At 32.4% G+C, this 26,184-nt stretch overlaps 2 protein-coding genes across 4 annotated transcripts in view; one reads left to right on the forward strand and one right to left on the reverse strand.

The window, feature by feature from the left end:
• LOC106459048 (bromodomain adjacent to zinc finger domain protein 2B-like) overlaps positions 1-2,873 on the forward strand; it is a 96,225-nt gene extending 93,352 nt beyond the window's left edge. For all 3 annotated transcript variants that reach the window (XM_013918624.2, XM_022385427.1, XM_022385428.1), the window contains exon 32: positions 927-2,873. In XM_013918624.2, coding sequence (XP_013774078.1) covers positions 927-1,077 — 151 coding nt within the window. In that variant the 3' untranslated portion in view covers positions 1,078-2,873. The remainder of the gene's footprint in view (positions 1-926) is intronic.
• Positions 2,874-5,279: 2,406 nt separating this feature from the next.
• Positions 5,280-26,184, reverse strand: part of LOC106459051 (LIM and SH3 domain protein F42H10.3-like) — a 29,661-nt gene continuing 8,756 nt past the window's right edge. The window contains exons 3-8 of the mRNA XM_013918627.2: positions 15,706-15,790; positions 12,392-12,581; positions 11,688-11,834; positions 10,397-10,510; positions 9,811-9,839; positions 5,280-6,835 (exon numbers count right to left, since the gene is read on the reverse strand). Coding sequence (XP_013774081.1) covers positions 6,659-6,835; positions 9,811-9,839; positions 10,397-10,510; positions 11,688-11,834; positions 12,392-12,581; positions 15,706-15,790 — 742 coding nt within the window. The 3' untranslated portion in view covers positions 5,280-6,658. The remainder of the gene's footprint in view (positions 6,836-9,810; positions 9,840-10,396; positions 10,511-11,687; positions 11,835-12,391; positions 12,582-15,705; positions 15,791-26,184) is intronic.

Here is a 26,184-nt window from a genome sequence, read left to right on the forward strand (position 1 = left end):
TGTGTGTGTGTGTATATATATATATATATATATATATATATATATATACACACACACACATACAATTTTTTTTTCCCTTAAAACTATTCAGGATATTGAAACTTTAAAATTAACAGCATTTAAGATTATGGTACCCAATTTCATTATTAAGTTTTTTAATTCAACTGAAAAATCTGTTTAGAATTTTTTTAAATCATGTTATGTGTCATTACATCAAACAAGTGCCTACATGTAAGGCCATGTAAAAAAATTAGTGGATATAACTGTGTTCCAATCTTTGCACAAAGACAGTTATAAAAAACTACCTTATCAGTATCCTTTTGAATGCATTCAAACACTTGTACTATTAAGAGAAATGATTCAACAACTTCGTGAAATTTTTGTCATGCTTTTTGCAGTAGTCATTTATCTTTGTGTTTAAATAAGCTTACTTAAGGTTAACAAATTTTTTTATACCTGCAAAGCTTTTAAGTAAACCTAGATATTCAATTTAAACATCTTCCATTTAATAATTCTCATTCTAAGGTTTAAAAAAGTTTCATTTGGAGCTTGAATTACTTATTGTTCAGTTCTCATTTATTTAATTTTTATGGCTGGAGAAATTTAGGGGATTTTGTTTTGAAGTTTTTTACAAAGCACGAAATAACAATGAATAAAAGTCATATCGTTTTTAGGCCTAATTTCAGTCCATAATGCTTAGAACTTAAGGTGTGCAATTTTACATTGCAAACGTTATTTGTCATTACATTTTATTAAGAAAAAAAAAGTATTATTCCAATTTAATTATCATATTCTTGTGTATCCCATAGTTAGAATGATTATGATATAAATCAGTGTATATTTATCTAATGATGACAAGCTAATCAGTAAAGTTTTTTTAAGTTATTTGATTTGACTCGGTGTTAATAGGTTTGTTTCTTTTTTAGACACAAAACAAAAGAAGATTTTGCTGCTGATGTGCGCCTGATTTTTGATAACTGTGAAACTTTTAATGAAGATGAATCTCCCGTGGGAAGGGCTGGTCACAATATGAGGGCATATTTTGAAACCCGGTGGGCAGAACTTAATTCGACCTGACCTCAACTGTGGTTACAAGTGTTGCCATTAACAAAATACTTTCTTCCACCAAGTGGAGTCGCTTTCATGTTCTTTGAGTGCAGAAGTGCCTGGAAGCTGCGAGATCATTATGTGTACATCAGGTGACACCAGTTGTGCTTCGTAAATCTGTGTGTTATGAAATTTTATGCAAGTCAGTCTGATTACTTAGCTGTTCTGTGTATGTGTAAACAGTTACTTATATCCCGTTCTCAACGCACACACCAGGAATATAGCTCGTCGAGTTTCCTTGTTCCATTTCCAACATACTTTGATAGTGCCACCTAGTGGTTGTTTATGCATATTAAAGCACTATTACTGGTGTGTTAAAGGTAAAGCACTGCTTGGCAGTGAAAATGATGCATCTATACTCAGTACCTCACTTTTCCTGTATCTCTGAAAAACGTATATCATCAGGTCTCTTGTTTCTCCAAGTAAGCTATGACCAGTGGTATTTTACTATCCAAGTAAATGTTTTGTTTGTGATTTTTTTTTCTATTACTTTACAGTGTTAAGTCCTAAACGAGTCCAATAACAAGCCCTAGTGTACTTGGAAACTTTTTAGAAGATTTTTCTTTTCTTCACCATCTGTCACAGCAGGAAATATTTCTGATCTTGTAGAATATAAAGATTTTGGACCTATTTTTGTATAAAACATGTCAAATGAATGCCACGTCAGTTTAAGGACATCCCCTTTGAATAGTAATAATTGTCAAGGGTGAAACTACCTAGTTTCTGGAACATCTAAGTTGGTCATCTTTGTGAAGTTTTTACACCACAACAGTGGGTGCGGTGAATCAAACCAATGAGTACAGGGGACAACAATGCACAGGTGACTCTTTTTTTTTTCCTCTTTCTTGTGCATCTGGTTAGTTTGTAGTGTTGTGTTACTTATCCAATGTATTGTGAAAAAAAAGTGTGTGTTTGTGTATAGAGAAGTATTGGTATTTGGTAATTTTTATGTTGTATATAGTGTCTAGCTTCCTGGGGGTATTTGCTATGTTATTAAACCTTGCTGAATTTATTTATTAGTATTTCATATGTCATCCTATCATTGTTTGAGAGGTTGTTTACAGATCAAGCATATTGAACAATGTGACAAATGTGTAATATAATCATTGTTTTCTAACAATGCATCAAGTGGTCATATAAGATGCCCATTATTCCTCCAAATAAGAGGGATTATTACCATTATTTAGATCACCAAATTCTAATTTTGTAGAACACATCTTTTGCCATTGGACTGTGTTACAGTTATTGCAAGTCTTACTGGTATCTCTCTATTACATTATGTTTTTTTTAATGCTATTTTTTGTTTTGTTAAAGTAACATTTTTTGTTTATCAGGTGGTTGAAGGAATTCTTTGCTTTACACTATTATTGTCAGTCAATATTACATAGTATTTGAATAGAAAGTTAATTTTTTTGTACAACCTGATGTCAAGCATTTTTCAAATTAGTACAAAGATGTGTTTGACCACTAGCCTATTTGACCCCTCTCTAGTTGGACTGTGAGTATTGCTAGTGAATTACTCTGTTGCTACTTGCACTAGCTATGAATTAGTGTACTTTTGCTATGATCAGGCCCTGAAAAAAATATTTCATAGCAACTGATTAAGTTTAACGGGTCCAATGTTTACTGTATTGGTGGATCTAATCTTCTCTCTCTTGGTTGAACCTGTAGATATAGTGGAAGAAATCCCATTTTGTTAGTGGTATTACAGCATATATAACACATGTACTGTCTAAGAAAAAGTTTCCCAATATCAGTTAATTTTACGTAACTTAGTGAAACATTCAGAACTACTTCCTAAGCTAAGCCAATTGTTTCTTCTTAAAATAATTTAAATAAAGATAATTTTTTTAGAACAGGGTAAAATTGTTAATTTGTAATTTTTATTTAATAAAAAGTACAACTTAAAACAAGTATCTTTTGTGAAAACCTTATCAAACTGTGTTCGTTTGTAGATCTTTAGATTTTTTTATTTTATGTTTTTATTATATTTTTTAATATTTTTGAGTTAAAACTGAAAACAAGAACATATATTTATTGTCAGTTTTGTTGTAGCTGTTGATTATGAACAAAGAAATAAAAAAGAATTTACACACGCAACAAGCTATTGTACTTTACATTTGCTTAAATTAATGAAACTGGAAGTTAAACTTTCATATTTTAACAATGAATTAAAACATTTGGAGTCATTTTCAAGATCTGCAGTCGTAAGAACTTTAAAACGATTAATTTAAATGAATATGTATAATTAATGAATGCTATATTTTTCATAGCTACAAATTCAGGTATGTTTCTTACCAAGAAAGTAATATAATTGACAAGGAAAGTTATCACGCATTAAAACTTGATCAAATCTCTTAAAGTTCGGGTACATAAAGTGCATTCAGTATTACAGGATATCAGTGTAGTTTTTACATTAATTTTATTTAAGTGTTTGTAGTAAAATGTTAATGAGTTGTTAATGTTTTTCATATGCATTTAATAAAATAAAATATCAGCTAAGTGGTTACTGTAGTTCCTAATAAAGGTGTCAACGCTTTATTTAAGGGTAAGCCTTTAGAAATTTAGTAATTATACAACAAAAGAAATCTTGCTAACCGCCATACCAGAGAAAATTATCCAATTAAATTGACTAGTTTTCATGATGTAATTTTATGAAAGTTACTCTCATAACACATAATTTCTTGACTTGTAACATGTTCAATAAAACAGAACCATAGATGTGAACAAAACTTAAACCAACGGTCATTTGAAGGTATCTTGCTTGTTATATGAAAAATTTATAAATATATTCATTTGCAGGTTTATCTAGATTTCTAGAGAAATAGTAATATACTGAAAAACTTTTAATTTGTCAGTAATTTTAAGAGAAAACTTTCTGTTAATTTAAATTTTGTTTTACTTAGGAAGGGTGCAAGTAATAACTGTTTACATATTTTCAGAGGAGCTCAACTTTTGTTTATCAGTTGTTTTTTTTTTGTAATGAAAATAGTTTGTTTGATCATTAATATAGATCACATCATGTACCTGAATAAAACAAGTTTACCCTACATAAATTCTGCAGATTTAAAAGTGTACAATAAAACTGTTTCATAGTCTGTTTTGCCCTCAAGTTTTATTACTATTACAACCTCGAAAGTTTGGGTTATATTTCACTGTTAATAGTAATAAATTCTGCAGATTTAAAGTGTTACAATAAAACTATTTCGTAGTCTGTTTTGCTCTCCAGTTTTATTACTATTACAACCACAAAAGTTTGGGTTATATTTCACTGCTAATAGTAATAAATGCTCCAGATTTAAAGTGTCACAATAAAACTGTTTTGTAGTCTGTTTTGCTCTGCAGTTTGATTACTTTTACAACCACAAAAGTTTGGGTTATATTTCACTGCTAATGGTAATAAGTCATTGCTCTTTTTTTCATTATTAGTTGCAAAACTTTATAAAAACGTTTTTTGCAATAAAGACAGAATATTTCATTTTGTTGAATAAAATTACAATTCAGAAATGCTTTTTAGTGAAAACCTTGAGGTATATGAATGTTTTAAAATAAAACTGATGTGCAATAATAATTACTTGTTACATTTTGTGTGTAAAACATTATTTTACTAAAATGCATTATTTCTCTCACTTTAGTAAACACGCAAAGTTTACAGATCCTTGCAACAGAGGCAATAACTTTCCAAAACTTATATGTAAAAAAAGATAGCCCTTTGTGTAGCTTTGTGCTTAACTACAAACAAATCATTCCTGGGCACAGATATAATGTAATAATGTAAATTTCCATGCAAAAATGCTTAAAAACATAACACTGAGATACCTAATTGTGGTTAACAAAACTACTACTCAAACAAAGCAATTAGTAAGACCAGAAATCTGTTGAAATTATGCTCCTAATTTAGGCATGTGTTGATATATTATTAAATGATAATTCAACTACTTCAATCCTTATGGAAATAAGGGAGAAGAAAACAATTACAGATTTTGAACTACAAAGATATATAAATTACCTTTCATGTTATATTTCTTATTTTAATATACCTTTAATTACTAGTAATCTACTCTTTTTTTTCACAAGGTGGTTAAACATTAAGACTTCGAGCATAGATGTGAGAAATGTTTTAAAAAAAATTTTTTTTTTTTCCTGTTCAAGTAAATCACAATATTCAAAAATCAAAAGAAGCCTTTTATTTTTTATTCTAAATAAACTGATAACAAAATACGTTACATTACATGCAAAGAATTAAACTACACAACCAAGTAGATTTTAATATAACCAACTTAGTTTGGGAACTCGTACATCCCCAATTAAAATTTTTAGTACACATGAATCTAAGGAAAACATAAAGTAATTAGTAGAAATATATTTAGTCAATCTTAAGTTTGATTTCCACAAATGAAACAATAGCACAGCGAAACTTTACAAATTAACAGTATTATAATAGATTTAAAAAAAACTTAATCATACATATAGTTCACAAAAAATGAGAGCAAAAATAAGTGTAGGATTTTTTTTAATTGGTGCATATTTATAATTATTGCTTTTCTCAGAAATGTCATGTACTAGCAATTAATAAGTAACATCACACTTAATTCATGTTCTTTGCTAGATCTTCCCTTCGGTTGTATATATATATATACACACACACACACTTTTGAACAAAAAATAAAGCATAGAAAATAACTAAACATAATTTATCTATTCATATCAACAATGTTTACAATCTGTATTGTATAAGACTTAGCAAAAGATAACGGAACATTAATCTCGAGAGAATAAGTAATAAACCTATAAACAAAATAATAGGTGTGTCTTTGTCTTCCAGTTTTAATTGTCAATCTCACCAGTTCAAAAGCGAGAGTAAATTAAATAGGCTCAGTTGCTTTGCTTTACATTTTTTTGAGCCATAGCTTAAATTGCTTTCTAAGTAGGACCACGATTATATAGTTTAACAAGTTCTAACATCAAAAGAAGAAAACTGTTTTTTTTTTTAAACTATATATATATATAAATGAATTCTAGTGTAAACAAGTTCAAAATAATTGTCATCATTCATTTAGGGTTAAAATACCATTTTGATATTTTAATAGAAATGTTGTGCTTATTTTTATACATATATCAAATGTCACTGACATCTGCTGCCAAAAAAAACATATTTAAACTCCTGTATTTAATGCAAGATATCTTTTTTGAATAAAAAAGTTTTAACACAAAATTCTTCTCACAATAAAAATGACCTGTTTACAGTAGCACTTATCAGAATTAGAGAATCTATGGCTTTCCTTTGAGATTCATATAAAAAAAGTGTATTTTTCATTACAAGTGATTTTAATTATTTATATATCAAAATTTGAAGTTTTAAAGCAATTGCATAAACAACATTCTTAAAAGATCATTTATAACAATAACAGTTTTGATATATTTCATCGTTATCTTCCATCCACAAGATACTAATTTAGATCCATGTTATTATAGTAACAAGAATGTAAAATGACAAGTAATGATGGGTTTGAGGGAGCTGGCATATAGAGATTAATTAAGTGCAGGTTTATTAGTTTACAAGCTCAACATAGTTTGCTGGGAGCATGCCAGTCTGTCCTGTACGTTCCACTGTACCCGTCATCCATCCTTCATCAATGGGAGTACAGTTGACAATTAGGTCTCCATCCATAAACGTAACTTCATCAACATCTGATGCCGTGTAATCATATATGGCTCGGAAAGACCACTTTATAAAATGATAGAGAGAAAAGTACTGAATATTAATTTTTCTTCCATACCTATAGTACGTACTAACACTAATACTTATGTATTCAGTATACCTTCATCCCATGGTAATGACTTCGACTAAGACACAGTGCTAAGTCCAGAGTACAATGGTTTTTTATATTTTTGTAGTGCTTTCCTAGCTTTCACTATGTTAACATATTGAATGTTCAGCTGCTTCCGTGTCTAGTAAATTACACCGCATTCCCTACGCTTATAAAACATTATTAAATATTGTAGTAAGTTACACCACTCTCTCATTCCCTGAACTGAAAAAAACAATAAATTACAACATTTTCTATTTACTGAACTGAAAAACTCTACAAAACCGCTAATGAATAGTGTAGTAAGCTACAAAACTTTCTCTACTGAACTGAAAAACAGTATAAAATAGATAATGAACAGTGTAATAAATTACTCAACTTTCTCTTCTGAACTAAAAAACAGTGGTAATAAATTACACAACTTTCTCTTCTGAACTGAAAAACAGTATAAAATAGATAATGAACAGTGTAATAAATTACTCAACTTTCTCTTCTGAACTGAAAAACAGTACAATGAACAGTGTAATAAATTACATAACTTTTTCTTAATCATTCCCTGAAATGAAAAACCTTATAAAACAGATAGTTATTTTATTAGAAGTTTAATTAAGAAGGAAATAGAGAAATTCATTGTGCAATATAAAATATTTTCTGGTTCTCTGAATAAAGCACAGAACAAATGTCCATTAAAAATAAATGTATTTTTAATAAATCTTAAAGCAATATACCCCATCATTTTAGTTTTAAGTAAAAGGCATACTTTGTCCCTTTTTTTTTCTTCATAATAAAATTGGAGCAAGCTTTAAATTTTTACCTTTTAAAATCTTTTTTTACACATTGGTCAGGATTAGTGTGGTAATGTAAGTTTATATGTGTTTACATAATTTACAGTAATAAATTTAATTAGTTCAATATGTATTTTAGTTATTTATAGTATTATATAGATTTAATATATAATATTAAATTTCTTAAATTGTAATTACTACATTGGCCAAATGTGACAGGCATTTATAACTTATGAAATGCAAATGTACAACATGCTAAAGTTAACCAAATAACAAAACTTATGTGCACCATTATATACCAACCAATGAAACTGCAAGTTGCTAAGTACAGTGTATCACATGGTTGAACATTAAAAATTGCTTCGTTCAATGGTTACAAGACACTTGTAGTTATCAAACCAATAATGTTTTGCCATACTTCAGAAGAATACAACATTCAAAGAGTATATCGAGTGGTGTGAAGCTGCTAAGGCCGTTTCTGTTGTTACATAACACAAATTCAAATTGTAGAAATAACCCAACACACTCCAACAGATTGTAGTGTCCAAAGGTTTAACACCAAAGACTGAAGCAGGCAATGTGGCTTTGGACTTTCCACGGTAGTGTACAGTATCATACACAAAAACAATCAACCCGAGGATGTTAGAGGGATGGTCTTCTCAATACAAAGAAATGGTCCTGCCATGCTTCAAGTAAGGGTTACTCTCTCGCCTGATTCAGCATGACAGTCACAGTGACCCACCTATGTCATGGAAAAACACAAGAATAATGGAAAACTGTGCCCATGCAGCACTAGTATTGTGGTTCCTAAGATTCAAACATTACAAGCAACTCAAGCTCACATGACCAAACTGTATCCGTGAAGTGAAGTGTTTAGGATACTACAAAAATCAACAATAACATTTCTGATGAATTGCACAGTGAGTGAAGGTAGAATGTGGAGTACATAAAGTGTGACTGTTGTTATCGGCAATCATTTTCTCTTATTTCTGTGGTTTTCAACATTTGCACAGTCAGTGAGCCAGCAATATCGACATCTTATATACTAAAATGATTTGGAAGCCTTACCACATTCTTACAGCCCTCATTCAGCCATGCTCCACCTGATGGCCATGCATGTTGACAATAACCCTGCAACGTAATTTCCTTTGTAAAAGGCTCTGTCATACAGCTTTCACAATCCAAAGCAACCCACTCCTCCCTGCTGGTTTTCTATAATCCATCTAGTGTACAAGGTTGATGGTTCTCCAATGCCCGTTTCAACAGTCTGGTAACACAGAAATCCATAGTCATTACATCTGGCAACCTAATTGGTATATCTTTGTATGGAATACCATGAATAACTTTCATTCCCAAGCTGCTTGGGGTATGCGACTATTGTACAGACATGTCATGAAATAAATTTGTTTATCCATAGCTTGTACAGATTTTCAAAGCAAAGATCCTTCTTGATTAAGTTGCATACTGTTGCCTGGGGTACTTGGACAGCTTTTGTCACTGACTGTTGTGTTTGTGGTATCTCACCTGTTACAAGATGCTGCATTATGCATATCACAGCTGAAACTTGTTGCTGGTCCCTTTCTGGGTGGTCCTGGTTCTTCAATTTGATCCATATTCCTTTGTTTTCTAACATCGTTAACTACAAGGGATACTCCCATCTTAGAAATTCTAAATCCCCAATCTAAACACATCTTTATGATCTGAGTGTATGAATATTTTGTGCCGTAAAGAACTGTTACATATCTTTCCCAACAGCAAAATGTTTTTTGTGACATTACATTATCTACAAAATTCCAAACAATGTCAAGATGTAGTTAAGATACATTCCAATCCACCTCATCTTCATGTCAGCTGTGCTTGTCATGTGACTTGTTGATTTGCATATTCAAAATTGCTATGAAATAATGTACTCAACCTTCTGTATACTTACAAAAAACAAAGAGTGGGTAATATCACCATCTTGACCCTTGTCCTTTGACTTTTGTTTACTTAAAAAGTTACTGATTACCTTTAATTTAACGTGTTACTATTGTCGAAATAAAAAGAAACATATACGTCACATCATCTTCAAATAGACAATACAGTAGAAAACATAACACACTACTTACCCCAAGCGACTTTTGTGAAGGTGGGGCACCTGCAAAAATTAAACAAGATCAAATTATCAATTACGCTTCAAAAAAGTCACTTTTTCAAACTCTTGTATTAAAATATCAGGAAAAACGAACATTCTTGAATTTAATTCTGTAGTAAATTATCGATTACAAAACCTTACAACAGCATAACCTCCATTTTCTGATTTTTCACATTTATATTACTATAAAGTGGTTCGCATTTTTCAATACTAAAAACAATGACGAAGCTAATGATGTGATGAAGTATCTTCCTCTTTTGCTTGAAGAACTCTGTAGGAGTACATATCTAGATAGTAGCATCTTCAAAAAACCTGAAAAAGAACTGGAAATATATATATCCCCAACCCCAATAAATAAGTAAAAAACTAAGCCAATATTCCAAAAACATTTCACCAGATATTGGTAAACACTGTATAAAAAAGAACCAAGTTTGTTTCAAACTTTAGAGAAACCATACATTAAGCCAAATAAACTTACTCTGTCAACATAAAACAAAGTTAAAAAACAAAATTACAAATGCAATGAAATCAGTGAGCTAAAGAAAGATAATGCTACTAACCACCAGAATAATTGGTTGTGTTTGACCGGAAGCCTGAAGCTCCAGAATCATAGTTTTCATTCAGAGGATCATAGTCAGCAATTGATCCAATCTTCCGTGAAGGTACACACTGTACTAGGGTGGGAATTTAAAAAGTCAATAATCTCACATAGTGTAAAATGGTGGTATTTGAACATTTCTCATTAACAAGAGTTGAAAATAAATGGAAACACTGGTAAAAAAAAATTAACAATTCTGCTGTATAATCATGAGCCTTCACCAAATCATGAATTCTACTTGGAAATGAAGCACAGTATACATTAGATCTTTCCCAAAGGAACAAATGCCTGAAAATTAAGTATAGCAGAGATACATAGCCCTTATAACACAGACACAGTTACTCGTCTATACTAGCATGCCACTGGCTGTGTCATGTAGACACGAGAGTAATGGAGTCATGCAGCACTATTAGTGTGGTTTCTAGGACTCAAATGTTACAAGGAACATTAGCTCATGTGACCAAACTGCACATGTGAAGGATGCTATGAAAATCATCAATAACACTTCTGATGAATAACACAATGAATGAAAGTAGAATGTGAAGTGTGCATGGTATATAAATGGTGACTATTGTTATGGGCAAGTTATAGAAAACATTATAAACAATTTTCTCTTATTTTTGTGGGATAATATTACCACAATCAAAGAATATGGCCACCTTTATACAGAGGGTTGAGTACATATAGAGTATGTTTGATAATAGTAGCATTGATGGGGTTTAGTAACAGAGTACGTTTGATAATAGTATGATTGATGGGGTTTAGTAACAGAGTACGTTTAATAATAGTATGATTGATGGATTTCACTAATAGAACTAGCATGTGTGACAACAGTATGACTGATGAAGTTTACCAACAGAGCCAGCATGATTAATAGTATGATTGATGTATTTTACCAACAGAGCCATAATGTTTAACAATAGTAAGACTGATGGAATTTTTTGAATATTTCCTTGATTTGATAGAATGAAAAGTAAAAACATTAAACATACATGAGAAATAAAACACATGAATCTTATACTTGTATTATCCAGGTACTATAAGAGCGTCAAAATTTTGTAAAGCTTGTCATAAACCTGGATAAAGCAAAAGTATAGAACATGTATTGCTATCATTATTGCATAGTCCTAGAAATTAATTTTCACTAAAAACATATCAGTACTATTGTTGTACTGATATGAAATAGTTTTTAAGTCTAAACACCATTTTGAGTATATCAGTAACGAAACAAGTCACTTGAGGGGTTTGAATACCTGGACCTTCTTCTGAAGTATAGATAACAGTTGACTGAAGTTTGGAAGAGTATGGGGAATCTTTGACTTCTCGTTTTATAGAGGTTTCATGGGCCACATTTCGTGGAAGTGGTGGCTGGCTTCTCTCTGGAGGAAGGGCACTTGAGACTAGATATCAAACGTACAGGCATAAAATAAACACATTAGCAATCAGATATTAATTCATTAATGTTAAATTAACAAGTGCATGCCATTTGAGAAAAAGGTACAGGGCACTAGCACAACACAGCAAACTTGTATTAAGTCTGGTTAGAGATTTTAAATCTACCGGTGTATAGTAATTTCATTTTAAGAATAATTGCTACTACCAACCTGGTGGCTCCTACAGACGTACTGACCTATCCACCTGACTACCATATCTTATGGACTCTTTAGAGAATTCACTTACAACTTCACTTGTTTTTTACATTTACATTATTTCAAGATAACTTTCAATGAGCAGGATCTTAACATCCATGCAAGTTAATGAGATCAAGCACTTGAAGCTACATATTCACACAAAAAATAAGTTAATATGAATAGTCATTTTTGTAAAAATTATAAACTAATGAACTCTAAACGGTGCTCTTCTGTTTTAACAAAATATACGTATAAAACAACACATGCAATATTGATTACAAAGAGAGAATCTATGGCTGTGATATTACGTGAAGCTTTCATATCACCTGGAGGAGCACCATTTTTTTCGGGCACCAAGTGGCGTTTTTGTTCCATTTCTTCCTTTTTCATGAGTTCTCCATGATAAGCTACATTGCTGATAATTTTGTGAGTATTACGGATTCGAAGAGTTTCAGGATCGTCAGCCACTTGCGTGAACTTTCCTTTCTGCTTTTCAAATTCTTCATGATACTTAATCTGCAGATATTTGAGAAAGAATGATTTTTTATCGATAAGTAAAAAAAAAAACAACGGATAAAAAACAACCATCCAACCCGACTTGTAGTATCTTCCTTCAACACAATGTATATATGTATACTGTGTGCTTGTCTATTTCCATAACATAATATACTTGTATAAAATATCTAAGAAAAAATACCATCCTTCATATCAGAGCATACTTTTTTTCAAGTTGAAGAACTGTTCTATCTTTCTTAAGAGAGACTGACAAAATATGCCAATCGTCAAAGCTAATTTGGCTGAAGACTGCCTGGAGTGGTCACCTGTTTTAACCACTTGCTCCACTACACAGTAGTGTATTGTCCGTCAGTAGATAATAAAATAACATCACATACTTAACATTGCAATTTGTACTGTCGTGACATCAGTAAAACATGCGCATGCCATGAATCACGAGAAGAATTATGCACTCTGTAGGCTACAACACAGCATGACATACAAATTTCAAAAGCAAAAAATAAAAAATATTTTTTACTCTTGATTTTGGTTTTACTTACTTTTGAAACAGAACACTTTCGGGGACCCTGCGCAAGTTCATCTGTTTTATCACCTTATTGTATTATGGCTAATGTTTCATATTTTATGTGATCAAACTTTTTTTTCTGCTAATAAGTATAGATTTCTTTAATAATAGCTCTAAGAGATTAGCTTGAATACATCTATCTGATGATACCATTTTGAAGTCTTATTACTTTTATTTTAGAGAAATTATCCTTTAAAAGGAAAATAGAAAAATACTTTTATAATGTAAATATGTATAAAATCCAAAATCCAATCACTTATTACTACAAAAGCTGCATCAGCTTGAACTACTTACACCACCAGAAATAGTTGAGCTTTAAAATTAATAAAACTATCTTATTTGAAGTTCTAAGGTTTTAAAGTGAAATATAAAATTTTACAATTAGGGCTAGCTTAAATAAATTAAACAATATGGAGCTTGATCATTTCTAACATCAATCAAAAATAAATACAAATCAAGTACTTGTTTATTTATGGTAATTAATGTATAATATATGCTGTGTGAATAGAGAATTAAAATTTATACGTGTGTTAGCTATGTCAGCATGCATATCAAACACCAAGTTTGTCTGCAGATTAACCATGAGCAGTGCATATAGAATGTAGTTTGTCTACAACTCAATCATGTCCAGCGTGCATATCAAATGTAGTTTGTCTATAAGTTAATCATGTGCAGCATGAATAGAGAACATAAAGTCTGTCAACAAGTTAATCATATGCAGCATGAACAGAGAACATAAAGTCTGTCTACAATTTAATCATGTGCAACATGAATAGAGAACATAAAGTCTGTCTACAATTTAATCATGTGCAACATGAATAGAGAACATAAAGTCTGTCTACAAGTTAATAATGTGCAGCATGAATAGAGAACATAAAGTCTGTCTACAAGTTAATCATATGCAACATGAATAGAGAACAAAGTCTGTCTACAAGTTAATCATGTGAAGCATGAATAGAGAATATAAAGTCTGTCTACAAGTTAATCATGCGCAACATGAATAAAGAACATAATCTGTCTATCAGTTAATCATGTACAGCATGAATAGAGAACAAAGTGTCTACACGTTAATCATGCGCAACATGAATAAAGAACATAATCTGTCTATCAGTTAATCATGTGAAGCATGAATAGAGAACAAAGTGTCTACACGTTAATCATGTGCAGCATGAATAAAGAACATAAATACTGATAATAATACCTTACTGGCTAACTGATGTAGTATTACATTACAGTAAAACTGATAATACCTTACTGGTTAACTGATGTGGTATTACATTACAGTAAATACTGATAATAATACCTCACTGGCTAACTGATGTGGTATTACATTACAGTAAAACTGATAATAATACCTTACTGGCTAACTGATGTGGTACTACATTACAGTAAAACTGATAATAATACCTTACTGGCTAACTGATGTGGTACTACATTACAGTAAAACTGATAATAATACCTTACTGGCTAACTGATGTGGTACTACATTACAGTAAAACTGATAATAATACCTTACTGGCTAACTGATGTGGTATCACATTACAGTCAAACTGATAATATTTTTATCAGATAGTTCTTGGCTGGACCTGTATTGGTTTCCAGTAACTAGTGCATAAGATAATTTTCCAAACACTTCTTACAGAAAACCTGTATAAGACCAGTAAAGAATTATCAAAATTAAAGTGGCCAACATTCATGGGCAAATACAACGTGTCTCTGCCACACAATCCCAACATGGCCAATTTTAACACCAGAAAAGTCAAAACTATCTATATCTATATCACTGCTTGGTTTACGTACTCGTGAATAGATCACGAAAACCCCAAATTGAACTTTCCTCACTGAAAAATTGAGCAACTGACAAAAATTCCAAAATTATCTTTCTCTCTCTTTGGGACCTAGAAAAAAGTATCTTTGTACCAAATCCCATGTAAAAACCCTAAAATTATAAGTTTATTTAACCTTTCAACCCCTCTACCCCTAAAATGACCAAAAATAGGCATAACCCACATTTTTTTTATGTTATGTATGGAACCTGTAAAAAAAGTATATATCATCAATTACCTATTTAGAAGATTATAAATAATGTTTCTCAAAGAAACAAACCTACCCACTCTCTGCTTACATTTCTTTATAACATTTTGTTTTTCTCGTCACCTTTAACTATGACCAGACCAAGCTTCTAAACACATCAAATTGTTAATATGAAGCTGACTAGTCAACAAATAGTAAGGAATACAAGTTTACCGATAGTGGTAATTACGCATCATTAACCATTGTTACAACAAAAACAAATGCCATGTATTTACTATAAACCCTGTATTGATTTAAAAACAAATAAGATGCAAAATAACAGATTTAACAAAAATTTATGTTTCATAAAATTCAAGCTAAGTAAGTGGGATGTTTCGAGCTTTTACTTTTACAAATGAACAGAAACTTGGACCTCACAATAAGCCTCAGTTGAGCCCAGTAACTTATATCTTGTACACGTGTAGAACGTTTGAGTTTTGAGCATGTCATCACGTCTTTACACAAGATTTATGATGTTGTACTTACATTACTCTGAATCTTTGTATTCTCTGCAAGCCGTCTTATTTCTGGAGTATCAGCTACAGCGGTATGCTTTGCTTGAGGACAGTGACTGGAAAAACAACCATGGTAAGTTTAATGCACAAACTAACAAAGAAAATTTTACATATGATTTTATCTGTTTTGGTTTTCATTAAATTTAGTTTTAAAAGCGTACAAATTTGTGGAAGAGTGCTTTAACAAACAGACTTACTCCGTGGTCAATGAATTACTCCAAACAAAGGTAGTTACTTATTAAGTACTCCTAAAGTATTGTTGTCCTTCAGTGGACACAAATGATTTGGATATTATATTTAGTTGTAATTAAAGGTGTGGTTTACGTAACAAATTTTATGCTACTCCCTAGAATTTAGAAATGTCAGTGTTCAAAACTATCGATAAGCTCATAATGTTATCTGTAAAAGGACCCATACGAAAAAAATACTACAGTTACAAAGGGTTCAGCTGAAGATTTAACAAATACATGACAAGAGTTGATAGCCTGTAAGTACATTCTAGATGGAGAAAACACATAAAATAAAATAAAAATTGATTTATTACATTTAAAGAACTCCGATAAATTAGTCACTCAAAAAGAGAATAAATACTATAGGGACCAACCAAGTATAGAAATTGTTAAGAATGATTAATTCATGATGCATATAATGACTAGCTAAATTATAGATAATACACTCAAGTGTTTAGAATATTTCCATGTTTCTATGAAACAGCCCATTTCACCAGAAGAGTGAGAAGGTCACAATTACCCTGACAGAAGGGACTACGTGTACATTTTCCTACACTGAAGGAAGGTTTAATTATAAGTTACCACCCTAATGGGAGCTCTATGTTAGTGCACGTTTCAACTGGAGAAGGGCTGCTTATTTAGCAATGGTCCCTCTGTCTTGTAAAATGTTCAACACCGAATGCGAAGGCGTAACGAGTTATTCTAATGGATGTAATTGAGTAGTTAAGTGGGTTTATCAAGGTCTTTGCTGCACATGGCTAACAAAGGTTTTAGGGAACCTGCTAACTGAAACTATGTGGTAACAAAACAAACTGTATTGACATTATACTTTCTTCAAACAGTAATCTTAGTGCAGACAGTTTGGGGGAGTAAAGTAATCCTTATCCTAAATATCCCAGTTGTAAATTAATTAAATAAAATTTGTGATAATTACAATTCACTTAAGTTAATTCACACTATAACAGTCACTGGTCACGAAAATTGATGATATAAATAGCGCCTAGACCATTTCTATGTCAGTTGTATATTCTAGCCGATCTGATGAGCCATGGTATTGAGTGAAAGGCCTCGTCGGCACTGGATATGGAAGATGTAGTGCGGTTGATATTATTATTTACTTTCACTCATAAGTTCTTAGGATTAGTAATCAATGCAAACTTGCAGATCACAGTAAACTTACAAAACACTCGCTATTTTTTCAAGACAACATATTACCATAAAAACTGGTCATTAATGAAGTTACTAGTTAATAAATGCATTCTGGAAATCAAGTACTTAGCATACCGTAATATAAATGATTTACCACGATTTGTTGAACACGTGTAAAGTAATGATTACTGTAAAATTACTAAAAACTCAAACGATAAGTTTTTCTCTCTTTAAAAAAAAACATCACATCCACGTGTTTATATGCACTACTATATTTATCTAAACCATTACTCGACAAGTCTCTACGTGTGTTGTGTGCTTATAACGTGCGAACTGCTAAATCGATTGTCACCAAAACCTTAAAACTCCTCTACGTCTTTCCCGTGCGTTAAGCGGGTAGAACAACTAGTTAACTTATATTATAATCAGCAAAATCTCGTCTTTGTAAATTTACGAGATCTATAAATCACTCTCATCATTTATTTATTTTTACCAGATTGAATGATGTCGTCAATATTTATATTTAAACATGGTAGTTTTATAATGTCATTGTATTAGCCTAATGTCATTTTAAGTGTTGGGACAAGTTGTTAGGTGCTGAATGAACTCTTTCAATTTAAAAAACATGTATAATTCAAAACAAAATAGCTGTGAATTTCATTCAGATGGTACTTGTTTCCACCTCGTTCACCTCACTGTCCTAAGGAATGTTGTCGTAGTTAGCTGTTTAACCGCTAGTGGAATATTATACATATACAAGTGGCGCCGCGATCGCCACTGTTTTGATAGCGGTAAATATTCGCTGTACAACGTGCTATTTCGCCCGCTGTTTTCACACTCGTCACAAAAATGTCCACTAGATTACGTTAATTTCGTCATATAAAATATAGTATGTTGTAACGCAATGTTTGTAGCGAAACTCTTTTACGGCAAAGAGCCATTTGTAGAACATCAAAAGCACAAAAAGTAGCTCAAAATAATACTACATTTTCAAAGCGCGCGTTAAATAAGTGGTCCTCAAACATGAGAAACTATCAGTAATCTTATTGCCTTTGTAATAATAATAATACGAAGCACAATGCCATATTATAGTTTCTCTGAATTATATTTCGACTCAATGATATTATCTTACAGATTACGTTATCGGATATTTCGGGTAGCCTAGGAAGCAACTAAATATTGTCAAAGAACCATAAAAAGCCAGTAATCATCCCAGTGGATTATCAACCCCGGCACGTTTCCAATTACTGTACGGTATGCTGTAGTTAGACCACTTCACCAGGGGTCATAAAAGTTGATACTCGGTTGAAAAGTAAAATAACTACATACAAAAGCAACTCGAATTTCTCCCGCAACATGAAAATAAACAATTCAAAGCATCTTACGTTAATATTACTCAAGTACACCCACACATTTCTTCACGAAGAAAACTTTAGAACGGTTATTACGTCACTGCAGAGTAGCTGTAATCTGTCAGACAGGAGGAGGAGAAAGTTATTCTAGGTCAGGGGTCAGCAACCTTTCATAGAGTAAGAGCCTTTTTGGAGACAGCTACAAATTCTGGGAGCAGCAATATACGCTCCTTTAGTAGGCCTAGCTGCTCAGCGTCTGCGTACTGATACCGATACCAAGACTGACGTGAAAGAAAAGCCAATCAAAGAATACGATGCTATTAACCCTTCTTTCTCAAACTTTAAACGAACATTTTTTGCAAGCAGTTTACAGGAAACAAACGTGTGTGCACTCACAAAACTCCATGTTCACATGATTCTATACCACAAAAGTTGCGGTGTTTCGTAATTCTCTGTTTATATAAAAACATTTTATTTCTTTTATAAGATTACTCAATACGTAATGAGTTGACGCTGAAAGCTGAAGACGCTAAAGTTTATTACTAATATAATATACACATTTGCTTTTTGGTCCCACGGCTTCACTGCAGAACTTTTAAGAGTCAAATCCTAAATACAGCATGGTTAACACGTTGACTTATCAGAATAAGGACGTAGAAATTGCATGTTTAAATTAATATTTACTCTCATATTATTTGGAACGCATTTATGATATGATACTTCCGTTGACTTATTTAAAATGTAAGACTTATGTAGGTTACGTTAAATATTATATTTTCATCTGGTTTAATTCGAGATCAAGTGAAAACCGGTTCTAACATGTTTACTTACGTTGTCCTGGTTTCTTGTTCTAATACGTCAGGGCATAATAATATTCATTTATTATTATTTTACACTTTTTGCTACTTTTTACTTATAACTAGATGCTAATTAGTTAGGATCTAGTTATAAATTATAATATACAATAACAATAAAATATGAAATAAAAATAGTTACTAGTTCATAATTAGATTTAAATTATTGTTTAAAGCTATTTTGACAATGACTTCGGAATAGAGAGAAAGTTGAGTATGTTATATTAAATGATTTTGAATATTCAAATCAGTAAGTCACGTAACAAGCAGCCGATATGAAGTCGTGGTGGAACTGAATGTATCAGAATTACATTCAGACATTGTTTGGCATTACACAGATCGCTTTTGGGAAGGATATCTAACAGTTTTTTCCAACGCAAAATATTCACATACTCAGACAATACTGTGTGTTCATATCGGGGATGTAAAAATTTTCCAAGATGAGGATATCCATTTACTTAATGGTATTGGAAAACAAAGGAACGTGGACCAACTTGGGGCACCAAGACTATCCAGAAAGAGACCTGCAACAAGTCATACCTCGGCTGTGGTAAGCAAAGTCCAAAAGAAAGTCTTGTAACAAGTGAGAATCTACGAACACACAAGTTAGTAGCAAAAGCCATTCAAGAGCCCCCATGTAACTGTACGCAAAATAATCAAGAAGGATTTCCGTCTGGAAAAGCAAAACAAGTCACGTGTATACAAGGTTCTTCGACGACATATCTGTTCAATTGTCGCATACCTGAAGCAACTGGCGAATGAAATGGGTGTTCGTGCTTTTCCATACAAAGACATACCTGTCAAATTGCCGGACGCAGCACCTATGGATTTCAGTGTGATAGAAGTGTCGAAATGGGAGATGGGAAACCGTCGTCCTCGTACATCAGATGGATAATGGAAAGGGGTTTGCTTCGGACATGACAGCCTCACGAGGGAACTTTGTACAATGAGAACTATACGCTACAGGGCTACTGTCAACATGCATAGTCGTCAAAAACAGCATGAGTGAACGTGACGACATGGACTGTAAGGATGTTACAAAACTCCAAAATCATCTTAATATAATGTAGTCAACCTCTGTATATAATTAAAGCAATAGTAATGTAGTTTTGTATTGGACTTTCACTTGAATTCTTTCATGATTAATTGATAACCCACAAAACTATTTTTTTTGTGCTTTTTCTCAGGTAAGTAAAATGGTAATTAGATATATATACACACACGCACACACAAAAAAATATTATTTCACTCTCATACATTGTTCTGGAATTTACTGAAAATGAGTTAGTCAAGTTTAATCCGTTGTCACGTTAGTAACTTATACGATTACCAAAGTCCAGTTACTGAATAGTCACATTTTCATTTTTTATTACTAAATAATAATTAGTAATTATATCACTTGTATTAATGTTAAAATGAAATAAAATTGCGATATCATCTGTTTTTTTTTTTAACATTTGTCATTTTTTATAAATATATTTATATTGTATTTTATAGTAAAAACTCAGCAAACAAGAATTCCGGAAAGTAAACTGATAATTGCGATGATCTAATAAAAAAAAGGGGAACCTAAAATGTAAATTATAGTAAAATAGATCACGCGAAACGAACGCAAATTGACCTTAGGTCATATCTATATCAAGTGTTGACCACATTTTGTGGACAATAAATAATGATAAAATAATTTATTTTCCGTAGCTCTTTTTCCTTGAACTAATTTAATAATATTTCAACCGATGTGCATCTCAACCTGTTTATAAACATGTTACAGAAGTGATAACACGATCAAGGAATCGTGTTGAGAATTTGTCACACAGCACACGTATCAGAAACGTGTGGTGGTGTAAAAACTTGGCATATGACGAAGAACACCCTTAAGTTAACCATACATACACGTGCTTAGCTAAATGAGTCAACAGTATGACGTCACGGCTTCCTTTGACACTTTTCTTGACGATGATAACGTCTTATGCTCGCAGAGCTCGTTGTTACTTGATTCGGATAATACGAAAGCAAAAGTACGAATATACGAAACATATTCAGATTTTTCTGCACGAGCAAATAAATGTCTTACAACTGAACATTAGTTCATTATCAGCATAACTGCTAAATTCGGTAAAGGGGAGTGTGTGTGTGTGTTCGAAGGGGGAAGGAGGGTACATCCTAATTAGTATTAGGAAAGACCAATAAAGATCCTAACAACATATTGTTATTTTAATATCAAACAAGTTAACTGCTACAAATGTTTTGGAGAGACAGTTGTTCGACACAAGCTATTACAATTTGTTGCTAACAGCAAACGACCACTGGGAGATCTCGATGACTTGAATAAAGATGTGCAGATGGCTTAGCTAAGAATTCGTTCGTTGCACCTCTTGGTGAGTGGAAAGTCCTAGACATCTCTGTATTTCAAACCACCCATGAGTGAAAGCAAGGAGAATATTCTATGTCAACCATACTACATCTGCTCTATCTAGTGCCCACGAGGCCTTTCGATTAAATACCAGGTCTCATCAGGCCGGCTGGGATGCTACAGAGTAGAAGTCTAGACGCGCTGGTAGATCAAACACTGGTTCATTTGTACACGAACTCGTGGCTCTGAAGTAAACGAACAAGTTTAGCCCTAATTCCGTAGAAGTAGTTACACGGTTTTCCATTTACTTGACGTATTTCATTATGATTTCGAAAAAAACTATATAAAAAATAAGTAACATACAAGAAGCATTAGTAACACGATACAGACAGTTCCTTGTCCAACAACTACAACTGTTGCCTGTATTCTGATCTCTGATCTTTCGTCTGAATTGTAAGAGGACAAACACGTTCTGCATGATAAGAAACAAGTGAAACACTCGCCAAATTACAAAGAAATTTATCAACGAATATGAAAACATCGGCTCTTCATCGTGTTTGTAGTGAAAACAAAAGTGCAAATTCGATTAAAGGCCGTTGCCCGAAACGTTGTTTTGAAGTTCGTACAAACTTATTTTGATTTGACGAGTGATTCATCCTTTTCTCTCTCTCGTGTATATTTTGAACTACCATCGCCTACGCAGTTCTTTTATTATCAAAACACATTATGGACGGTAGCTGTATACGAGTATTGTATATAAACAACGAACCAAAATTTAGATACATAAGGCAGCTGTTATCTTATGTCAATAAATAGTGTACAGTTTAATATAAATTTTTATTATGTGCAATTCTAAGTGAAAGCCTGATGTCAGACCTAACATCGTAATTGTACAATATTTGTTACACTAAGAATTCATGTATAAATGTACATGTTTGGAATTCTGGTGTTATTTACATTTTCATATTTTAAATGGTGCATCTGTCGCGCAAAGCAACTGATGACCAGGAACTAAAGAGCGTTAGAGCATGGAGGATACACAAAGAAACGTACATTCGGTTTTATTGTGCGTTTTCCTTACGGAAGCTTACGGGTTTTCCTGTTACATTTCATTCGAAGTGCTTATCTCTCACGAACAGGCCGTTTCATGACATAGCCTGTAGAAAATATTTAGATTCAAGTTCAAAATAAAATTTAAAAACAAACAAAGAGAACAGAAATATATGATGGTTGGTTGCGATGATTGAAGATAATAAGTAAGATTATTCAACCGTTAACCATATAAAATAACGTCATGCTTACAAACACACTAAATTGTCATAATATCTCGTAGGTCTAAGTTTAACGCCACAGGGCTGGTGTGCTAAGCCTTATAAGGCATTTGTGAACGTTTCCGCATTCCTTGTTGGATTATGTATTAGTAAACGAAGCAGCTAAGGATATTTTCGGATACTGTACAGGTTCAGAAGTGCAAAGAATATAATAAATTAGAATAAAGTTCGATGTATTTTTCAAATTATAAGGGTAACAATATTTGCATTTAAAATATATGTCTAACCATTTCTGTTTACATTAAACCCAATATTTAATTGCACACCCAAAATAAATACAATGAGGTCAACACATAGATCATATCAAAATATTACGTTTTGAGTTTCATCAAAAGGCAGATACCAATTTCATGCCCATTTTTATTCTATATTTGACTTTCATGTATTTCAGAAGTGAATTATTCCAGGTTAATGTTATAAAAAACATTAATCTCGTTTGTAATCTAAGGAAGACTATATAAAATACAACCACGATAAACCTAAGAAAGACATGTATTACATACTTTAGTAACTCAAAACCTGGTCTAAAGATCGGTACTACTTGAATTTTGTACAGCAGAGTTTGTAAAATGTATTTACTAATCTAAAATGTATCATTACAGCTTTAATGGTAGAAACAAATATCATTATTGTATAAGTTATTTTACAATGGTTAATTATATCTACCTTGATATATTTGTATCAATGTTACACACATTCCATCTTTACACACAAACAAATTTCAAAATGTTCGCTATTTCTAATAGCATTCTGTAACCTACACAAAGAAAGACCTTCTTGGCCATCCAGTTGTAAATTCGAAAAAACTTTAAAACACTAACTCTCTATTTTCCATAGAATACTGTGACATAGACACAGAAAGTCCCTTGTGGCCAACCAGTTGTAACCACCACGCACACAAACAACCCTAAAATGTTCACTCAATTTTTTGGTAGTGTTTATGATATAGAAAATAAGGACAGAAAATCTCTAGAGAATTAAAAATACCACATATCTGGTAAATTCCCGCACTGTCTGAGATCATTCAGAAAAAAAATTAAGTACACTTTGAGAGAAAGTAGAAAGCAAACAAAAATATTTTTAATATAAAATAATGATATCAATTATGGGACATAAAGAGTACTTTTGACCCATCAAAATTGATTCCAAACCTCCTTAAGAAAAAAAACTACCCACAAAATCCAGCACTGATTCCCAAATAAATATGTGACCCTTTCCTTAAATTTCTATAAAGTTGTAGCTCTACTTGTTCCACAGATTTACCACCCTATTGGTAAAATAAAACTGCTTGAAATGAAGATATGGCTGACTATTCTAAGTCATAAATTTATGACCTATTGGCCTACTGCCTTCAACATAAAAATTTTATGGCCTCATTCTTATCACAATAAGCTGGGATACTTCAAGGAGATTATCTCTGATCCTTCTCTTTTCAAGTGAGAATAAGTTAATAGATCTCAACCTATCTTCATATGATTACCTACCCATCCTAGTAATTTTCTTCCGAACCCTCTTCACCAACTCAGTCAATGCCCATCCTAAAATAAAGGGCAGAAACTGCATAAAAAATTTCAAATTTTGCAGTTTACAATCAAAAAAGGAGAAGAATTACCATCCCATTTTGATCTTCTTCTCCGTAACAACCTTAATCCCAACTAGTTTTGGTTTAGCTGGTAATTTTGTAAGCCAAGAATTTTTACACCTAGGTGGCCAGCCCAGACTGCAACCATATAGGAGGAGCATGTTCAGTAATGGGAATTCAAACTCCTGACCCTCAGATTGCGAGTCGAGCACCCTAACCACCAGGCCATACCACTCATTTTGGTAAAACTAAAAAATGGTGAGTTTTAAAAGTGTAGTATTGGTGTATTTTCTGGTTATACGTATACTTGAATAAAATTGATAATAATTGGAATTCACTCATTTAATCTGGTTCACACCATAACAATCACTGTTGATAGAAATAGCACCTATACTACTACTGTCAGTCAAAACCCAGCAGGCCTGGTGAGCCCTGATTTTGGACGGTTAAACTTAATACTGTATAGTGAGTACTGCTGCTTATCTTATACAGTTCATTAGTTTTATTTTTAAGCTAGTAGCCAAACAGAAACATGTATACAATAACCATTTGTCACCTTTTTCAAGAAGTTTACTTTTGTCTCCTGGAATTTTCAAACATTATGACAATCTACGTATATTGTTAAGAATAAACAGGCATATCCCATTCATGTAGGGGGCAGCATAACCAGCAGAGTTAGAAGTACTTATTTTAAGAACTTGTGAATGAAAGTAAAGAAGAATATGTATTAATATATCAAATAAACTACATATCCAGTGTTGATGAGGAGTTTTTGCATGTATTTAAAATTATTTGGCTTCTTAGACACAATGGAACCGATAAGTAATACATGCAGTTTAAAAACATTATGCAATTTTCCTTAAGAAGATTTTGTTTTCATACAAAAAGTGTTAAACTTCTCAAGTTTTACAGAAACATTTTATGTTAAAATATACACTGAGTGGTCACAAGTAAATAGACACCTAATTTTTTGTCATTTAACAGACTTATGCTTACTAATTTGTGTTCACAGAGTACTATATAAATGAAAATGGTTTGCACACTAATTATCTTGTGCTACAACATGCCTAGAACTCAAGGTTCTCTCGAATTGTCAGCTTTTGTTAGAGGAAGGATAGTTGGTCAAGCAGATGGTGGAATATGTCAGCGGCAAATTTCGCAGAATTTGGGAATCCCGCTTTCGACAGTCAACAGAATGATCGTGCAGCTCAGGAAACATGGCAAGAAAACAACTGAGCAGCATTTCGTGTCATCCTGGTCCATTGGAGAGGACAAAAAGGGCTGTCAAGAGAAGCATCAAAATGTATCCCAGATTAACGACTGCAGAAGTGGACAAAGTTGGTGGGACGAGCCCGAAATCTGTTCAACGGATTCTCCACAGATTGGGTTATCATTGCAGAGCAGCTAGACGGAAGCCCTTATTAAGACCTGCCAACATAGTCAGATGAAAGAAGTGGGCAAGTGATATGATGACCAAGCCTCTGGACTTTGGAAGACCATATTGTTCTCAGACGAATCAAGATTCACTCAATTTTCGAAGAGTGGAAGGATATGGGTCTCAAGAATGCCTCAACAAGAGTTTTGGCTCAACAGATTGCA

The sequence above is a fragment of the Limulus polyphemus genome, unplaced genomic scaffold (assembly GCF_000517525.1).
Source record: "Limulus polyphemus unplaced genomic scaffold, Limulus_polyphemus-2.1.2 Scaffold552, whole genome shotgun sequence".
Taxonomy (NCBI): domain Eukaryota; kingdom Metazoa; phylum Arthropoda; class Merostomata; order Xiphosura; family Limulidae; genus Limulus; species Limulus polyphemus.